The following is a 19,481-nucleotide window of genomic DNA, read 5'->3' as shown; positions in this document are numbered from 1 at the left end:
GCAAAATCAAGAAACTATGGATTGGCACAGGGAAGGGAAGTCAGAAAGCCTAAATTAGATTCGCACATACAAAATGTTCACCAGGATATCATCAGAATTGATAAGGGTCTTCTACTCTGATGGCAAGGACTGTGAAGGGATATCACCATTCTTGCATTTGGTTCTTACCCTGAAAAGTTGCAATGATCACAAAAACTAAGAACCTTACTGTGCCTCCTCTTGCTCGAGCCTATGAGTTTCTTCAGAGACCTTTTCAACATCTTCCTCAACTTTCTTGCGAGTCTTCTCAACTTCTTCCAGCTCCTGAATAAGCCGCTCTTCTTCAAGGGTCAGTGCATGTAGTTCTGCTTCAAGTTTTTCCTGGTTTTCCTCCTCCATTTGTTCCAAAATCTCCAAGCAGCGTCTAGGGAAATGCCAGACGAAATTGTTGGGAATCAAAACAGTACACCATTTGTTTCTTCTATAATGGAATCATGCATACTTTAAAAACTTGTTTGTCGTACCCCTACTCCATGGGCATTTTCTCACGCCCCCCAATCAATGCTACAGTGCTAGAAAATACATCTAGTAAAATATCAGTCAAGCCAAAAACAAACTACATTGTCATTTTCATAAGAAAACTTATTTTGAAGACACACATTTGAGAGTTTAGCACAAATGGTTATGGTCCTGCATCTTAAGAGACCCTTAGAGAATCATAAATGTTAAAATAATTCCTTGCAGTGGTCAAGGCTCCTGCATGCAACAGGGACTTATTTGAAAGTGGGGGGCTTTCAACAAAGGTGCTGTGATGCAGAACTAGCAAACACAAGTTAAGTCATACGTTGTGAAGAAAACTGACGTAGGCGCGCCGGGGTAAGACTAATGTGTCCTCGCTGACGTCACGGAGGACGTTGCGGCGGAGTCACGTGGTGCCGTCCCACCTACGGGCAGGGATGCTGTGGCAAAAAAGTTTCCGGGTCCAGTCTCACGCCTGGGGATAATTCTACGTGAAGGAATCTGCAGCTAGAACTGTCTCTACCAGATACATCATCACCGAAGGTAAGTAATTCGTACGTCAGGGACACATACTGGTCTGGAAGCACCCACAGAAGTTAACTGGGACGAGTATCCACTAGTAACTGGTCCAAGTATCCACTAGTAACTGGTCCGGTTTAGGGTTAATGAGGATTGCAGCATTAACCAGTTATTGCTCCGGAATTCTAAAGGATTGAACAATGATTCAAACTGTTCCTTATTATCTGTAACTTCTTCCAGCCTATGGAATCAGGCCCAATGCCAGCTCTGGTAGACGGACTGTCTCTGTGTTCCCTCTGAAGGCTTGGTAAAGAGATACAGGAATGCCATTTGTACCATGGATATTGAGAATAGGAATATCATTTGTATCATAATATCATAGACAAAATATCCAGATGTAAGATTTGATTGATATATATCAATCAAAAACTCTTGTCGAAAAGGGCAGAGGTGGGCCTGGAGTAGGCAAGTCAATAATTTGTATTTTGTCATATTCTCGTCACCGTGTCCGTACTGATGCGTTTCGGCTGGTCCCAGCCTTTGTCAGAAGTTACACTGCTTCATAGCCCAAGCAAATTTAAAGGTACAGCAAGAAATAGCCATAGAAGAAACACCTCCGTATCCACTTCCATCATTCAAGAACTGTATTGCTTAATACCTTTTATGTTCTTATTTTTATACCTATTATTTAAATGTTTACTATTATTTCTATGTTTATAAAAATATTTTCAAAATATATTTAAAAACAAACTTATTAATTCAAATAATTATTTACAAAATGCTTGGACTCAAGAGCCTTGGAGGATAGCAGCAAGATATCTCGGGCCAGTGCCCAAATCCGATACTTAACAGATACATCGTTTATACAAGAGGGAATGCTTATGGCTTCATCTAGGAATTATATAGTTGTAAACATAGCAAACACTTCAAAACGCTTATGTTTTAAACTCTATTCTCCAAAGATGTTATAATAAATAATTTGATGATCACCCTGGACAAAATAAAAATCTACCATATTTAATATATCTATAAACATCTTATTATATATGTCGATATCATAATTCATTGTAAACATCATGATTCTATTTACATATATACAAATTTCATAGATAGCCACACATTTTTTAATCTTAAAGGTGTTTAAGTGAGATGACTCACCAGAGAGGCACATGTTGACATTTCATAAAAGACTCACACTTATATTATCAAAGGATAAAAGAAGGAAAGAAGGGGGATGGCAATAACCCTAATTCAACCCAGGTGGACTTTCAACTCCTCATCCTTGTTAAGCCGAGACTGAAATTTTGTGTGTAGGTCCAGGATATACCTTGATTCTAAACGACTCAAATTCATTATCCTGTTACCTCCTGTTATATTTGGGGGAATTCTATCTACCACAAAGAAAGACAACAACCCTGGATCATGCTTATCATAAAAAAGTCTAGCCACCAAGTGGGTGAAATCATGATTGCTAATGGACCGCTGATGTTTTAATATTCCCCTTTTTAGTGGAAAAATGGTGCTTCCTACTTACATCTGGGGACAGGGGTAGCTCAGCACATAAACACAGAAATCTGTATTACAGTTGTAAAACCCAATCTCCTTCCTTTTCTCTCCGTCTGAGGACAGGAATGCTGAAACATTTCTCACCATTCTACAGGCTTTACAATGATTACATTTGAAAAACCCTTAGAAGTAGAAACTAGATGTCGGGTTTACGGCCAACAGGAGATGAGCCACAGAGACAGGGGAAAAACAAGCATTTACAATGCACTGCTTTCGAAAAGTTAGAGCTATTGGCATTGTAAATGACAAAATTTGTATCTATGTGTTGGTTTTGAAAACAGATAAATAAATGGCATTGTCATTTACATTGCCATTAGCTTAATCTCTGCAGTCACTCTGCAGTCCCTAGCACTGCACAGCACTCCCTAGTCACTCTGCACTCCCTAGCACTCCCTAGTCACTCTGCACTCCCTAGAACTCCCTAGTCACTCTGCACTCCCTAGCCCTCCCTAGTCACTCTGCACTCCCTAGCACTCTGCACTCTCTAGCACTCCCTAGTCACTCTGCACTCCCTAGTCACTCTGCACTCCCTTGCACTCCCTAGTCACTCTGCACTCCCTAGTCACTCTGCACTCCCTTGCACTCCCTTGCACTCTGCACTCCCTTGCACTCTGCACTCCCTTGCACTCTGCACTCCCTTGCACTCCCTAGTCACTCTGCACTCCCTTGCACTCTGCACTCCCTTGCACTCCCTAGTCACTCTGCACTCCCTAGTCACTCTGCAGTCACTCTGCACTCCCTAGCACTCTGCAGTCACTCTGCACTCCCTAGCACTCTGCAGTCACTCTGCACTCCCTAGCACTCTGCAGTCACTCTGCACTCGGAAATACATTTGAATTCATCTTTATTTGTTGCTTGGACTTTTGTTAACCAACAAAGTACCCACCAGTGGGCTGCACTCACAGTTTGGGACACACCTGCATAAATGGTACACAACTACACAAATAATGCACCTGCACTTGTGCATATAAGTCGTGAAGATGTTTGTGTTGTTACTGTTATTTTTAAGTTGAGGCTCACACAACTGTTCTTTTAAGCAACAAACACCACCAACAGAACACATTAAACATAACTAACACTGAATACATATCAAACTCAGATGCAATATACCGTATAGCTAGGTATCACTGAACCACAAGTAATCAATCACAACCTGTAAAGGAATTAACTAAGATCACAACAGTACTTATTTTTTCAAAAGAAAATATCCCTTTCCACAGACAACACGCAGGATACTACAGCAACACTGCACAGCTAGGTAGATTAAATGGGACTGTGTGAGGGCAGGAACACACTATAATCACAGCTATCCATGCACATACCCAGTGACCAGATGGTTCCATATCACTGGGACACCACTTCACTATTCATGGACTTTGCTTTGACCAATCATTGTCCTCAGGTCTGTTGGTCCAACTAGCTCAATTAAAATGGAGGCACGGATATGTGAACTCAAAACTAGAACTTGATAAGTTGCATCCCAGTGATATGGAGTCATCTGGTCGCCCTTAACGTCTGGCAGCACACATACCAGTTCTTCAAAGGACAAGTAAAGCCCACCAGCCACACACAACGAAAAATATAGAAGAAAATATTAACAGCCCGGACTCCGCCAATTTTTCTAGTGAAACTGAAAGACGTCGCTGGTCTGTAAATGATACCTCAAGACCTGGGACCAAGGTTGTTACCCGAGCCCCTAGCTCTGCGAATGTGTACTGTCAATGCAATAGGACACAAATCTCTGGTAACATGATAAAGTGACCTGTCAAAACCTATGGCTTAGAATATACATGGCCACTTTTCCCTACCAGCCTCTCCCGGCTCTCGTTTATAAGTGTCATTCACCCGCGCCTCTAATTAAAATAAGACTCTTTACCCGCCACACCCCCACATAGATTAGTATTAGGTCAAGACCAGCTCTGACTTTATTATTTCTTTCCCAGGCCAGTAAATTGAATACTATTAAACTGGGTAATAATAATACTTAATCGCTTACAGTGCTTAGAAATGGTGGAAGTATGGTCTGTAGAGCTATATTAAGAACAACCTATTCATTATTTTACAATACAAATTTCCCCAGTCTCATAATGCATCATTTGTTGCATGATTTATTACCCTGCCATTAACCCTTTTACCATAGATTTTGAGTGAGGTATCTCCTTACAGGAAACCATCATTGTACCATATGGAGAATCCCTGCTGGCACAGCATTTAGTCTAATGAACCATGGAGGAGATTTCAATCAATATATTTCTTTTCACTGAGAAAACTCGATGTTTTTGTCACTTTTTACATCTGAGGTTGCACAGATGGTCTGCAGCCCACTGGGCAGCATGTTATTAAATCATCGTACTGTGCTGGAACCACATGGTTTTGTAAGTACAATAGACGGCATGCATCAATATACAGCAACAAAAAAAATCACCCCAAATTAGCACAGCTTCTTAATATAGGGAATCACATTTTTCATTTTTTAGTTATACACGATTTTAGGAAATGTTTTGTTTGGTTTTGTCTCAGTAAAGTCAGTCTTTAATTGAAAGTTAATATGTCCATCTGCTTCCTTCAACTTTAAAATAAAAGAAAACTATTTCAATGTATTTCCTTCCCTGTTCAAATTTGTGCTCATATTTGCTTAGTTTCCTCCTCCAGCACTTAGCGACTCAACATCAGAGGGCTAGCAACCCATGGTTGTCAAGGGCTATCGTCTAAAAACTGTTCTGGTAATTATTTGTGTGCGAACCATGGTCTCCACTGCTGAGAAAGAGCTTCTAATTTGGTTTATTGAGATGCAGGCAAACATAGTTTTTGAAATCCAAAAGCATAAGGTGGCAGGAAAAATGTGTCCAATGCTGGCTTTTACTTTGACATATGTTTTACATTTTTGTTATTCTTGTCACATACATTGTAGTTGCAGGATTTCTTCCAAGCGCAGCTTGTTCCAGTTAGGAGGCAGTGAGATTAGGGGCAAAAGCTGCTGATTTGTTTTCAGGGGAATTGTGGCCATCTACACGAGAAACTGCTTTGAGCGGTGAAATGATGTGTGTGTGTGTGCGTGCGCGCGCAGAGGTTTGAAATGTGATTAAAAAATTGAGAGATGTTTAGAAAATGGACATTTCGTTAAAACTCTTCAAATAAATATTACATATTTTCGCTCTTCCCAAGCACTCTGCCTCTCAACTATTTAAATACATTTCAGCCATTTATGTGTTTGTCATTCGCCTCATCGCAGTCATTTGCAAACGGGATCCCGTGAGGATCTGCTTTGACTGTGACGTCTCGGCCACTCCATGTTCAGGGGCTCAAACGTGGCCCTGTTAATCTAAGCAAGCAGAAGAAAGTCAGATGCCTCGTGCCACTCCGCTGTATGCTGTAGAAATTGCTCGGTCCCACGGGATTGCACTGGAAGACAGAGGACTTGCAGAGAATACCAACAAGCACCTACGGGCACACGGACAGCGAGAGGGGGGACGGACAGCGAGAGGGGGGATGGACAGCGGGAGGGGGGACGGACAGCGGGAGAGGGGACGGACAGCGGGAGGGGGTCGGACACGGACAGGGGGGGGGGGGGCGGGAACAGCACACGGTCAGCGGGAGGGGGGGCGGGAACGGGCATTCACCTGGACTTCTTCCGGCAGCCGTGGTCGGCATAATGACGAAAACAAACACCAAAAAAAATAAAATACGAAACTCCGCCCACCGCCCGATGACGATGCAAAAAGGGTGGAGAGGGAAAAAAATGCAGGAACGCCCACGAATCTGGTCCGGCCATGACGGACAGTTCTCTGTTCCAAAGGGTAGCCTCCATTTATGGAGCTACCCAATGGAACGGAGGGCGGGACTAAGCAGTACACTGTAGAGACATAAGATTTCTCCTGGGGGCGGAGCTAGGAGCTCCGTGCCCCAGGCGAAACCTAAAAAAAAACAGTCCCCCCCTCCCCTAACCAGACTAGAACCGCAGCGCCGTGCACAACACCACTCCACAGGGAGTGTGGCCGCACGACAAGCGGCTATCCCGCCTTCACCAAGCAGGACAAGGAAGGCCATATGGAAAAAGGGCATCAGCCAATGTACCATGGTCCTCCACCAGAAGCCTCAGGTACAGGGGAGACGAGAGGAGATTAGTAGCCGTTGTACCATGGACCTCCGTCGGAAGCCCTTGGTACAGGCAAAACGAAGGGCGAGAAGGTCAGCAACAGCAGTCAATGTACCAGGGACCTCCACTGGAGCCTTGGTTACAGATAACACAAAAAGGAGGCCAAGGAGGAAGAGCAACCCAGAGACTCAAAGGAGAAGAGCCGAAATAAAGGCCCTGGCACCCGGTGAAGAGGGCGGTCGGACACATCCAACTTGATGACAACAGCCACACTGAACAGCGCCTCAATAATAAGGCGGGTGAAAAGAGGTAAGTCTCATAAGCTCCCGAAAGCCGGAAGCAGGGGCACCAGGCCTCATTCCAAGGCCCAGGAAACAAGAAGAGAACAAGTAGGACAAACGAAGTCGCCAACACAGGAAATAACCCTTCTGGACACCAGACAGGGTACCAGGCCAACAGCAAACCAGAGGCAGAATGCCGCCAGACAGAGGACCAAGCCAAGAGCAAACCAGAGGCAGAATGCCGCCAGACCGAGGACCAGACCAAGAACAAACCAGAGGCAGAACACCGCCCCACGTCGCAGCCGTCCAAGAAACGCACCGGCGGCATACAGCACCTCCAAGAAGGGAAAGGAACCCGCAAGGGGACGACCACCCTTCCCAGCATACAACAGGCTATCCAATAGCCACAAATATGCCACCTAGGGTAGGACACGGCCCAAGAAGTATTGGAACAACTCTCAGGGAAGAAATCCAGCATCAGAGAACAAAGTAGAAACCCTGCGGCAAAAACCACAGAAGGCTTAGTAAGTAGCCAAAAAGAACACTCTTGCCAACAGGGGCCGAACCCCAACTAAAGAGGTAGGCCGGCTCAGGGCCCGGAGTGCACAGTATTTCTCACCGAAAGTGTAACTTGCACCAGACACCAGGTTCCAGGAGCAGTGGGATAAACACCACCCACTAAGACCCGGAGGATCAACCCACTGAGGAGGAGGAGGAGGATGAGGAGGACGAGCAGGAGGAGGAGGATGAGGATGAGGATGAGGAGGAGGATGAGGAGGAGGATGAGGAGGAGGAGAATGAGGAGGATGAGGAGGAGGAGGATGAGGAGGACGACAAAGCCCCACAAGAAGACGCTGGATGGCTGATTCCGCCAGAGCATTAAAACAGCAGGGCCCGTCAAAGGGGAGGTTGACCAGACACTCCCTAAGAGTTTCAGGAAAAACAGCATTTCGTAGCCAAGCATGGCGACGGAGAGCCACAGAAGTAGCCATAGCACGGACAGTAGCATCGGAGACGTCCAAAGCTGCACGAAGAATGAATGCGGTCAACTCTTTACCATCCAACACAAAGGCCCGCAGATCAGCACGGGCACCCTCATGAGAGACACAAGAATGAAGGGACTCCACCGAACCCCACAGACTAGAAGTAGCCCTGGTCAACACACACAAAGTGTTAAGCGCTCTCAAGGCAGCACTGGAAGAAGCCAAGACATTACGCCCCCATGAATCTAACCACCAAGCCTCCTGAGACGGATGGAACAATACTACAGGAAAACACGGAAAGATAGTATGTAATAGAAAGCCTTGAATAGAAGGATGGAAAGAAAGATAGACCGGGTCCTACGAAGCAGGCCGATGGCAGTGCAGAAGAGCCTGAGGCACTGGATCGCCCGTGGCAGGGCGCCCCCAGGCCCCCCTAAGAGAATCATGGAGAGATGCCTAAAAAGTAGGGAACCACTCCCGGGCACCAGAGCCCTGGTGGAGAACCCCCAAGAGGTGGTCTGCAGAAAATGGAGTGACCGGTTCACCCCTCCCCAGAATAACAGCAGCAGTGGAAATAGCCCGAACAAAGGCAACACTGGCCTCAGAAATTCAGCCAGCCCTGACATAGTGGAGGAGCCACCTAGGAATGAGGGACCCAAAGGGCTCTAGAAGGAGAAAATACCGTGGAGAAGTCAGCCGCGAGCTCAGGAAAGGAGAGGATATTGGCTGCGAGGACAGCGGAGAGCCTCCTCTAGAAGATGCCAGCGAAAAGGCAACTACACGGCATCCTTCCTCCGGGGAGGAACACATCGACAGATGACAGAACTCAGGAGAAAAAGGGACTGCAAGGGACGAATCCAGAACCCGGCGCCGGCATGACTCCGTGGAAGTTGTCAGCGGCATCTGAGAGGAACCATGTGGTGCTGAAGGGACCACTTGCGGTGTCAGCTCGGCCTCGGACGGAGCAGCCGCCTGTGCCGAGGATTGAGGGGGACTCGGGAAAGCACCCCAAGACCCCGCCTCTGCCCGTGAATCCATCGGAGCCAGGGAGGGAGGCTCCTGGCGCCGAACTGGCGCCAGCTCGACCTCTGGTGAGGCAGCTGCCTGCACAGAGGGCCATGAAGGACCCGGGGGCAGCCCCGGGGTCTCGGCGATCACCCGTGACACCACAGGGAGCCACATAGGGATTTGCAGCGAGACAGGGACGCTAGGCGCCGAAGAGGGGAGCCCCGAAGGACCACACCCCAATTGCGCCACTCTCCTACGACCTGGAGCAGAGGTCTTCGGCACAAGGGCCAGAGCCACCGGCGATTTTGCAGAAGTCCCCGCACGAGGCAAGGGAGCCGCAGACGTCTCAGGAGGTGGAGAAAGGGCCAAAGAAGCCTGCAGAGCCGCAGCGTAGGCTGTCATTTGGGCCCTAGTCGCCTCCGTGCCGGGAAACGGCGGATAGGAAGGCGACAGGCTGGGTCGCGTATCCCGGAGGGAGCAAGCGCCCACAGCGAAAGGAGGACAAGGCTTCGGAGATAAACTGAAGGACCTACCAGCTGGTGACTTGGGGCCGCGGCGAAAGACTATGTCACAGACGAAACAGGCGGTTGCTTGCTTCCGAGGCAGGGGACGGACGCTGAAAGGACACCGACCTGGATAGGCGCGCCGACAGCAACTTCATGCGGCGCTCCCGCCGCGACTTAAGCCTGAGGGGCTGGCATGCGTCGCAGCTCTCCGAGTCCCGGTGCCCACCCAGGCACTACGCGCAAACTGGGTGAGGGTCCGTCGCCGAAATAGGACGCGCACCAGAGGGACACGTCTTGAATCCCGAAGGCATTCGCACACTATTCCGAACGTGAAAAAAAAGGGATAGAAGGCCTGAAAACAGGCCAGAGCTCAACAGGATCCGAGTTGCACGCAGAAAGAGAAAAAACTGACATAGGTGCGCCAGGGTGGGAGTTATGTGTCCTCGCTGATGTCACGGACGCTGAGGACTGCCGCAGGGATTCTGTGGCAAAAAAGTTTCCGGGGGAAGTCTCACGCCTGGGGATAATTCTATGTGAAGAAATCTGCGGCTAGTAGTCTATCAGATCCACAACTTTAAAATCTTGATCAAACACAATCCCTGGTTATTGAGAAAAAGGTTACTATTATTATTAAAAGTCATCCTACAGACAAATGGAGGCACTGGCACAATATTCACCAATCTAGCCCAAATATATTGTCCAGTTGGGCTCACTGGATTTTGGAATTCAATTAACTGGTCCTCCAACTACCTTTTGTGTGGATGGGCACCCTATTGTTTTTAAGACATGGACTACTCAAAATATCCTTTTGTATCAACTGTGTCAGTTTAAAACCACAGCTGGAAAACAGCCTGTACTCAGTCAGCCGGGACCAGAGCATCTCCAGAGGGCTCTAAAGGATCCTCCATAGGAATACATTAGCCATTTGGGTAAGCTTATAATGTTCAGCACAAGGTTAAACAAGATGGTAGAACCTTCTGGTTTACAGCATCTTACATATCCTGGTTAAGAACTCTAGAGTACTGGACTAGCTACTGAAAACGCTCTTGCCGCTCTGGCAATCTTAAATTCTAGAGACAAACATTAGAGGTTCGTCTTAACTTCAGAAGGTCCTAGAAGGAGACAATGCAGTAATACCACTGGTTAGATTAATTGGAGCTAAATTATATTTAGCACTTATGCATCCAGGATTTCAGTTTCAAATATAACAGCGTGTTAACTGGTAGCTTCTGGCTCAGTCAAATCAGTTTGTTTCAGTAAACTTGCTCTCTGCCAGACCGCAAAATGTTGTGCTCTTTGCAAGCATCATATTTGATATAGAGGTAAATGTATATATTAGCAATTTCAAAAGTCTAGTCTGCAGTTCTCCATAGAACTGACAACCATGACCTTTTGATCACAAGCTAAAAGAGCAAAAATAGCATTAAGTTTATTTAATTGATGGAAACTGTTATCCATTACCTTGTCTACATGGACAACTAGTCTTAAATCCTCACCAGAAGTGAAGCTCTTCGGGACCTGCATTTGAGCTCTAAACAAGATTATTTCAGTTTTAGAGCTCTTAGAGTGTAGCTGATTGGTATCTAGCAATTTCTAGGCCTTTTTTCAGGACAATTTGTGCATGTTGGATTAGAGAGGTATTTTTAGTAAAGCTACAAATTTTGTAAATCCTCTGAATTCTTTAGCGCTTGACATGTGCTAGCTTAGTTTTGTGCAAACAGGAAGGAGATGTAAATATATGCAATAGAACAGGATGACTCTAGAACTCAGAGAAGATAGTGAAGACAGACATGTTGCCGGTTTGAGACTTTGATTATGGCGATTCAGGAAGGTGTGAAATCATGTCATAGTCAGTGGGATGGCCTAAGCAACCATGTGTAATGTATGCATCATCAAACAAGCTTTATTCGACAATGTCATAAAAGCATAAAAAACCTGTATTACATTTTATGGTTTAAAATGTTAAAATGGATAAATTCATAAAATACATCCTAAATACAAGTTACAAAAGTGCATACAGTTTTTCTACTGGGTTAGCTAGAGATTTAACAAGGTTTCAGTCCCGATTCCAGTTTGCTTCTAATGATCCATGCCCAGCCTATGAATTTGGCCAGAGCTATACAGATGGTAAGGTTATTGTTCGTACGGATTATTCTAGCTGCTACTAAGCCACTTCTGGTTCCCAGTAACTTAGCAATGGGGCATAGCCACTTCCGTCGTGGATCTGCATATGCTGGGCATTCGAATAGTATGTGGTTTATCGTTTCCAGAGCAGCTGGACAACCCGGGCAGGCGGCCTGATTTCCCTGGGCCCATTTTGAGGTAAATGCTCTAATTGGTAGGCTGCCTATCCTTAGTTGGAAAAACAGATTACGATCCAGAGGTTTGCTGATGCTGTCCCAAAAAGCTTCAAACATGGGTGTGTCTTTAAAGCCCAGAAAAATCCCTTTAAGTGAGAGGGGGGCAGCCTTCCTGTACACCTCTAAAGTCACAGCCTCCCAGTACAAGCCCTTGAGGTCCTTTTTTGACGGGAACCTGGCATTCGCTGGATCTTCCCAGAGCACTCTTAGTCCCAGTTCAAGCAAGGTTTTACCGATCCTGGATAACCATACGATTTTGTGGTGGATATCACTTCTGATTAAATCCATGAGTCCCTCAGCGTATGTTTTCAGTTCAGGTGTTGTCCATAGGCGCCTCCAATAGAGAACTGGTCGGAGGGCAGCTATGTGAGCAATAGGTCTCATGGCCATATAGAGGTAGAAGGGGCACATAGGAGTGCTCTGGGGTAGGCTTACAAGATTCCTCAAAAATCTATTCTCTGATGCTGTTAATGTCCCTAGGTTTTCAAATCCCCATATCTCTACGCCATATAGGGCTGAGCTAATCACCTTGCCATTATAGACAGAAAGGGCGGGAGCAATTGGTTTAGTGTGTGACCTAGCATGTTCCCTGTTTAGTGCTCCTGCTAGCTGGCGGTGTTTAAGGGTTCCCAATTCCACCTGCTGTTTCCAGGATAAGTCTTGTTGAATACATACCCCAAGATAAGTAAATACTTGGACCTTTTCAAGGGGAAGTTTGTTCATAAGCATTTTGCCCTTGAAAGATTTGTGCTGATTAAAAGCCATGTATTTTGATTTGGTAACATTTACTTCCAAACCACGAGCGGTGCAGAAGCTTTCAAAGATTCCTAGTGCCTTCTGTAATCCACTCGGGGTTTTGGCTATAATTAAGCAGTCATCAGCAAACATTAATATGGGTACTTGACTCCCGCTAGGGTTGTGGCATCAACATTAGCTGTGACCAATATGTTTGCCACTTCATTTATATAAAGAGAAAAAAGGGTTGGGGCAAGGACACAGCCTTGCCGCACCCCTCTTTCCACAGGAAACTTGCTGGTAATGCTTCCAGGGCTACCCCACCTTATCTGGGCAAAGTTATTTTCATGTAATCTAATGATTAGTGAGAGGAGGGCACTAGGCATTCCCATGTGGTGGAGAACTTGCCACAAAGTTTCCTGGGGAACAAGGTCGAAGGCTGCCCTGAGGTCTATAAAGGCAGCATAAAGACTGCATCCTCCTAGTAGGACAGTCTTCCAATATAGCATAGCAAATTGGAGGACTTGATAAATCGTACTGATTGAAGATCGAAATCCTGCTTGCAGTCGGGATAGAATGTTCCCATCTTGTTCCCAAGCCTGGATTTGTTTAAGATCAGCCTGCCGAAGATTTTCTGAATGGTATCGATCAGGCTGATTGGGCGGTAGTTACTAGGTAAGGTCTTGTCCCCTTTCTTATATACCGGTATGATTTCCGCCCCTTGCCAGGTGGTAGGGATGGGCGCTCCTTTAGCTATGCTGTTTGCTAGCAGGAGTATGTAATCTCCCCAGGGATCTCTGTCATGTAAAAATACATCTGCTGGTATTCCATTGATACCTGGGGCCCTAGCAGGAACTAACTACCATGTCCAGTGCCTGATGTACGTCCTCAAGATTGAAAGCATCATCAGTGAAAAACAACATATTGGGAGCTTCCAAGTGGGTGCATAGTTCCATACTCTTGGCGTATTGTGGCTTGAAGTATGTTACCCATTCCTCTTTGGGCACCCAATTTTGGGGCTTGTCCCGTTTTCTTTCACATCCCCATTTTAGTGTGTCCCAAAACTTCCTGGAGTCTTTTTGCATGCCTGCTTCTTTTAGGTCCTGCCACCTTTGCTCGTCCCAAGCTCTCTTAGATTTGAGAATTATGGTCCTATAAACTCCCCTTGCTACACGCACTCGTTCACTCATTCCACTTTTAAGGGCACTGCCTAAATCTATCCTTGCTTTCCTACACTCGCATTTATACCATCGCGGTACATGACTGTTACTGTTGCTGTTTGGCTTGTTGGGCTTAACAAATAGGCTTTGTAAGTCAGTAAAGAGTGATTTGTGGATGTTAGTAACTGATTTCAAAGCTGTAGCCTGGTCCCCCTTGACAGATTCGTCCTTCATTTCATGCAGAGCTAGCTTCGTTTTACTTAATATAAAGTCCAAATACACTTGGTTCTCCAGTATCTTAGCCCCTTTAACGTGGCGCATATCATTTGTGATATCTACATCATTAGTTGACTCCACGTTCGTTCCCCTTGCTTCTGCTGGCAGCAACCAATAATGTAGGGGGTTATGATCGCTCTCCAACCTGTCTATGACCAACATATCCTCCAGATATTGCCATAGACTAAGACTCAACAGGATATAATCTATTCTGCTTGTTCGAGGGCCGGTATTAAATGTGTTGGCACCACTCTTGCCATGCTGGGTCCTACCATTGGTAGCACGTAATCCCTTATTCAGGCAAAGTGCATTAATCTGAATAGTTATTTCAGACCACCTTTTTACAGGCTCTAGTTCGAGTTTAGGTACACCCCATTGGCTGTCTTCCTCCTCAGTGATGTTCCACTCGCCTTGTTACTATTCTTGACAGTAAGACGCTGTAGGTCCCTATGGTTTGTATGAATAGATTTTACACTAACATCTAGATCCTGTTTGATCCAGATCGTTAGTCCTCCCGATGGCCTCCCTCTGACTCCCTTTACTGCTGGTATGCTGTACTTCAGAAACCCAGGAAAGAATAACGGTTCTAATAACCATGTTTCCTGAAAGAGACAGATGTCATACAAATTAATAAATGAAGCCCAATCAGGTGATTCAACCCTAGATTTCAGGCCAGCAATGTTCCATGATATTATCAAGGTCGTTTTTGATGTAATAATTCGGGGATTAGCCAAAGAACGACGGGGTGTGTCGTCAGTGGGCCTGGGAATATCCGCTATATGGGCTTCACCCAAGTTATTAACTAATGGTGAACTTTGCTCAACCATGTTGTATCCTAAATCGTCACCTACTTCTGGTAGTCAGTCGTTTTGATCAAGACTAGAACTCGCTAATTCCTTCCCTCTCACTTGCGTGGCCAGAGGTTTACTTTGGATGGGAGAGGACCTAAATTGGATTTTGGAGTGATCTGGGGAGCAAGTTCTAAACTCTAACAGGATTAAGTTTTCCGCCAGATAGCGGTTTTTGAGGACTAGCTCAATACTGTCAGTTTTTTCCCCTACAATGGAAATCCTTTTAGCTAGGAGAATGTCTTCTCTAATTAATGAACGGCATCCCCTGACGAACCTGGTCCAGTGGGTTGCCTTGTTTATGAGAGATTCGCTGGATTCACTACCACTATTCTGATTTAATTTTGGGACATTCACCATATATACTTTTGGAGGGTTTTTCGTAGAGTCATCCTTAGGCTGGGGGGCCTGCTCTGGGAATTGGGCTATTGCTATACAAGGATTTACTTTGACTATTTGATCAGCCCCTGGTCCAATACCCCCAGTGCTTGCTCCTGACTGACCCTCCCCAGCTATGGTATTGGCTTGCTTTTGCCGAGGGGGACGAGCGTGGTCCTTGCTATCATGTGGGTGCCCTCTCCCAACTCTGCTCGCTCCACTATGCTGAATGTCGGGGAGTTTAGATGATTCTGCTCCTCTAACCTGACAGGTTCTGGGATCTACCACCAATCTGCTCTGATCCCTACTTGAACCATTATCATTTAGTTTCGGTGTAGAAATAGGACAGCAAACCTGCCTCGCACTAAGATTTGTTATGGTGGCTGTGAGACTCTCGATCTTGTTATACAGGGCCTCCACTAGGTTATGCAGCTGCTTCACCATAAGGGTGAGGGGGTTGATGTCTTCTCGTGTGACTATCAGGGGGTCCACAGCCGTCGTGTTCGTCGACTCCCCTTCACCTGATGGGACTTCAGGCGCAGGTTGATCACTGGCAGGGGTAGTGCAACATCTATCTACAGGGGCCAGAATTTCAAACCTGTTACTACAGACAAGAACGGTCGGGTTCAGCGCAGTGGGTGGCTTACTGGAAAGATCTTTGAATAAGGCAATATCTGTAACAGCACTATCTTGAGACCCTTGAGTGGTATCTACCTTTGTGTTAACTCCATTAAGCTTTCTGGCTTTAAACATTTCTGGAATCAGAGGACCGCTATTCTGAGACTTATCCCCCGCTATGGTCCTGCTATCGTCTGCTCTCTCTAGACCCCTTGTAGGTATAGTTGAATTATCTGTTAATAGGTTTTGGCAGTCCTCGATCAGTTCATCAATGCGGTCCATTATACAGTTTCCCCCTGCATGGGTAGCTGGCTTCTTCTGCTTGTTCTTCTCCTAGCCTTTTTTCCCACTGCCTCACTCCACTCCTCAGTGCTTTTCCGTTTCCCCATTTCCTGTGGTACTCAGTCCTGTTAACTATTTATTCCCAAAATGACAGTACCTTAGGGTAGCAGTAGTTGGAGGGGTGGCCCAGCCCTGCCACGGTCTGCCCCGGACGGCCACAGACGGCCCGGGCTCAGCCCGGCGTTGACTGCACGCGTCCCGCGGGGCGGTAGGAGGGGCTGTTGTTCTGTAGCGCCTCCGGGCGCAGTGCTTTCGTCACCGCAGGAACGCCGGGCCCCGGGGCAGCTGGGATGTGTAGTTTTCCCGCTGACACCCGGTCCCGGTCTGGCGAGAGGAAGAGGCTGCAGGGACAGGTAAGTTGGCGCTGGCCGTTGCCCTCACGGCGTGTGTCCGATGGATACTGGCCCCCAAGCACACTCAGCGGGGCTGCTGCTTTGTAGCGCCTCCGGGCGCAGTGCTGTCGTCACTGCAGGAACGCCGGGCCCCGGGGCAGCTGGGATGTGTAGTTTTACCGCTGACACCCGGTCCTGGTCTGGCGAGAGGAAGAGGCTGCAGGGACAGGTAAGTTGGCGCTGGCCGTTGCCCTCACGGCGTGTGTCCGATGGATACTGGCCCCCAAGCACACTCAGCGGGGCTGCTGCTTTGTAGCGCCTCTGGGCGCAGTGCTCTCGTCACCGCAGGAACGCCGGGTATTGTAGCGCCTCCGGGCGCAGTGCTCTCGTCACCGCAGGAACGCCGGGCCCCGGGGCAGCTGGGATGTGTAGTTTTCCCGCTGACACCCGGTCCAGGTCTGGCGAGGGGAAGAGGCTGCAGGGACAGGTAAGTTGGCGCTGGCCGTCGCCCTCACGGCGTGTGTCCGATGTATGCATATGTGGCGAAGGCTGCAGAGGTTCAACATGAACTAATGGCAGTCGGCCGTCAAATCCATGCACCTTAAAACACACCCCAGAACGCAATTGGGGTGCCCTCTGTACAATGCCACACCTAAGGCCTGGTTAAATCGAGGGGAATGTTGTGTGGATCCAGATGATTTAAAGTTCTTCAACATGATTTTCAAAGATGTTAGCCAACACCAGCACATTGGTTATCTGGCTAAGTCTAGATGAAATGGATGGGTCTAAGTGAAGGCCCTTAAGCAATGGATGGTCTTGTGCACGTCCAAGAAGGACACATTAATTAGAAGTAGGATTAGAGCTGCAAATAAGGGTGTTGATGCTCTCCTTAGCCCAGCAGAATCCATTCTGTGGTTTTAAGGGCCTTTAAATTATGTACAACATCTGTGAGGGAGAGGCAAGATGGATAACTTTTTCGGGACTCAGAGAATAAAATTCAGCAGGAAGTTGCTGCTTAATAGTAGCGAACAGCTCTTTAGGTAAATGCCTCCCACAGATTACAAGTAGGAGTAGAGGAAGACCAACAGTGCCCTGGGGAAAAAGCTTAAGGAACCGGTTTTAACAAGCATTTGCAATGCAATAGGTCTCGCATTATGAAAGTTTGAGCTATTGGTCTTGTAAATGACAATTTTTTTATTTATGTGTTGGTTTTGAAAATAGCTAAATTAATAGCTTTGTCATTTACAATGCCTATAGCATTTGTAATGCAACATGTTTTGTATTTACGTGACTTAGATGTATTGATATTACAAATAACAATGGCTTTTAATTTTTTAAATAATTAATACTTAAATAAAAGTGATTGTAATTTATAATGGCAATAGCTTAAACCTTTGTAAATAACTTTTGTGAAGATTATGTTCGGTGTATTTTGTGACGAAAATCCAAGAACAGAAGTGAAATATTAACATCTTTTTTGTGACATTTGTAATAAAGCTTGATACATTGAGAGAACATATTTGAAGCAGTTGTTGTTAAATGGTTGCACAGATTGATGCTGTGATGGCGCGGAGTGATGTTGTGGTGGCGGCGAGTGATGATGTGGCGTTCATTGATGCTGTGGTAGCGCATAGTGATGCTGTGGTAGCGCATAGTGATGTTGTGGTGGCCCTGAGTGATGCTGTGGAGGCCCTGGTGATGCTATGGTGGCCCTGGGTGATGCTGCAGGGGCCCTTGGTGATGCTGCGGGGGCCCTGGGTGATGCCGTGGTGGCCCTGGGTGATGCCGTGGTGGCCCTGGGTGATGCTGTGGTGGCCCTGGGTGATGCTGTGGTGGCCCTGGGTGATGCTGTCGAGGCCGTGAGTGATGCTGTCGAGGCCGTGAGTGATGCTGTCGAGGCCGTGAGTGATGCTGTCGAGGCCGTGAGTGATGCTGTCGAGGCCGTGAGTGATGCTGTCAATGCCGTGAGTGATGCTGTCGAGGCCGTGAGTGATGCTGTCGAGGCCGTGAGTGATGCTGTCGAGGCCGTGAGTGATGCTGTCGAGGCCGTGAGTGATGCTGTGGAGGCCGTGAGTGATGCTGTGGAGGCCGTGAGTGATGCTGTGGAGGCCGTGAGTGATGCTGTGGAGGCCGTGAGTGATGCTGTGTAGGCCCTGAGTGATGCTGTGGTGGTGCTGAGTGATGATGTGGTAGCGCTGAGTGATGCTGGGGTAGCGCTGAGTGATGCTGGGGTGGTGCTGAGTGAAGCTGTGGTGGTGCTGAGTGACGCTGTAGTGCTGAGTGATGCTGTGGTAGTGCTGAGTGATGCTGTAGTGCTGATGAGTGATGCTGTGGTGGTGCTGAGTGGTGCTGTGGTGGTGCTGAGTGATGCTGTGGTGGTGCTGAGTGATAATGTGGTAGCGCTGAGTGATGCTGGGGTAGCGCTGATGAATGCTGGGGTGGTGCTGAGTGATGCTGTGGTGGTGCTGAGTGACGCTGTAGTGCTGAGTGATGCTGTGGTAGTGCTGAGTGATGCTGTAGTGCTGATGAGTGATGCTGTGGTGACGCTGAGTGGTGCTGTGGTGGTGCTGTGGTGGTGCTGAGTGGTGCTGTGGTGGTGCTGAGTGATGCTGTGGTGGTTCTGAGTGATGCTGTGGTAGCGCTGAGTGATGGTGTGGTGGCCCTGGGTGATGCTGTGGTGGCCCTGGGTGATGCTGTGGTGGTGCTGAGTGATAATGTGGTAGCGCTGAGTGATGCTGGGGTAGCGCTGAGTGATGCTGGGGTGGTGCTGAGTGAAGCTGTGGTGGTGCTGAGTGACGCTGTAGTGCTGAGTGATGCTGTGGTAGTGCTGAGTGATGCTGTAGTGCTGATGAGTGATGGTGTGGTGGCCCTGGGTGATGCTGTGGTGGCCCTGGGTGATGCTGTGGTGGCGCTGTGGTGGCGCTGAGTGGTGCTGTGGTGGTGCTGAGTGATGCTGTGGTGGTGCTGAGTGATGC

At 47.4% G+C, this 19,481-nt stretch overlaps 1 protein-coding gene across 5 annotated transcripts in view; it reads right to left on the bottom strand.

Moving 5' to 3' along the window:
- BECN1 (beclin 1) overlaps positions 1 to 19,481 on the bottom strand; it is a 188,763-nt gene that overhangs the window by 44,929 nt on the left and 124,353 nt on the right. For all 5 annotated transcript variants that reach the window (XM_086924085.1, XM_086924084.1, XM_086924086.1 and 2 more), the window contains exon 7: positions 209 to 403. In XM_086924085.1, the coding sequence (XP_086780211.1) occupies positions 209 to 403 (195 nt within the window). The remainder of the gene's footprint in view (positions 1 to 208; positions 404 to 19,481) is intronic.

This window comes from Lissotriton vulgaris, chromosome 5 (assembly GCF_964263255.1).
Source record: "Lissotriton vulgaris chromosome 5, aLisVul1.2, whole genome shotgun sequence".
NCBI classification, from domain to species: domain Eukaryota; kingdom Metazoa; phylum Chordata; class Amphibia; order Caudata; family Salamandridae; genus Lissotriton; species Lissotriton vulgaris.
The sequence above is the reverse complement of the archived record's forward strand: the minus strand, read 5'-3'. Positions and strand labels throughout refer to the sequence as shown.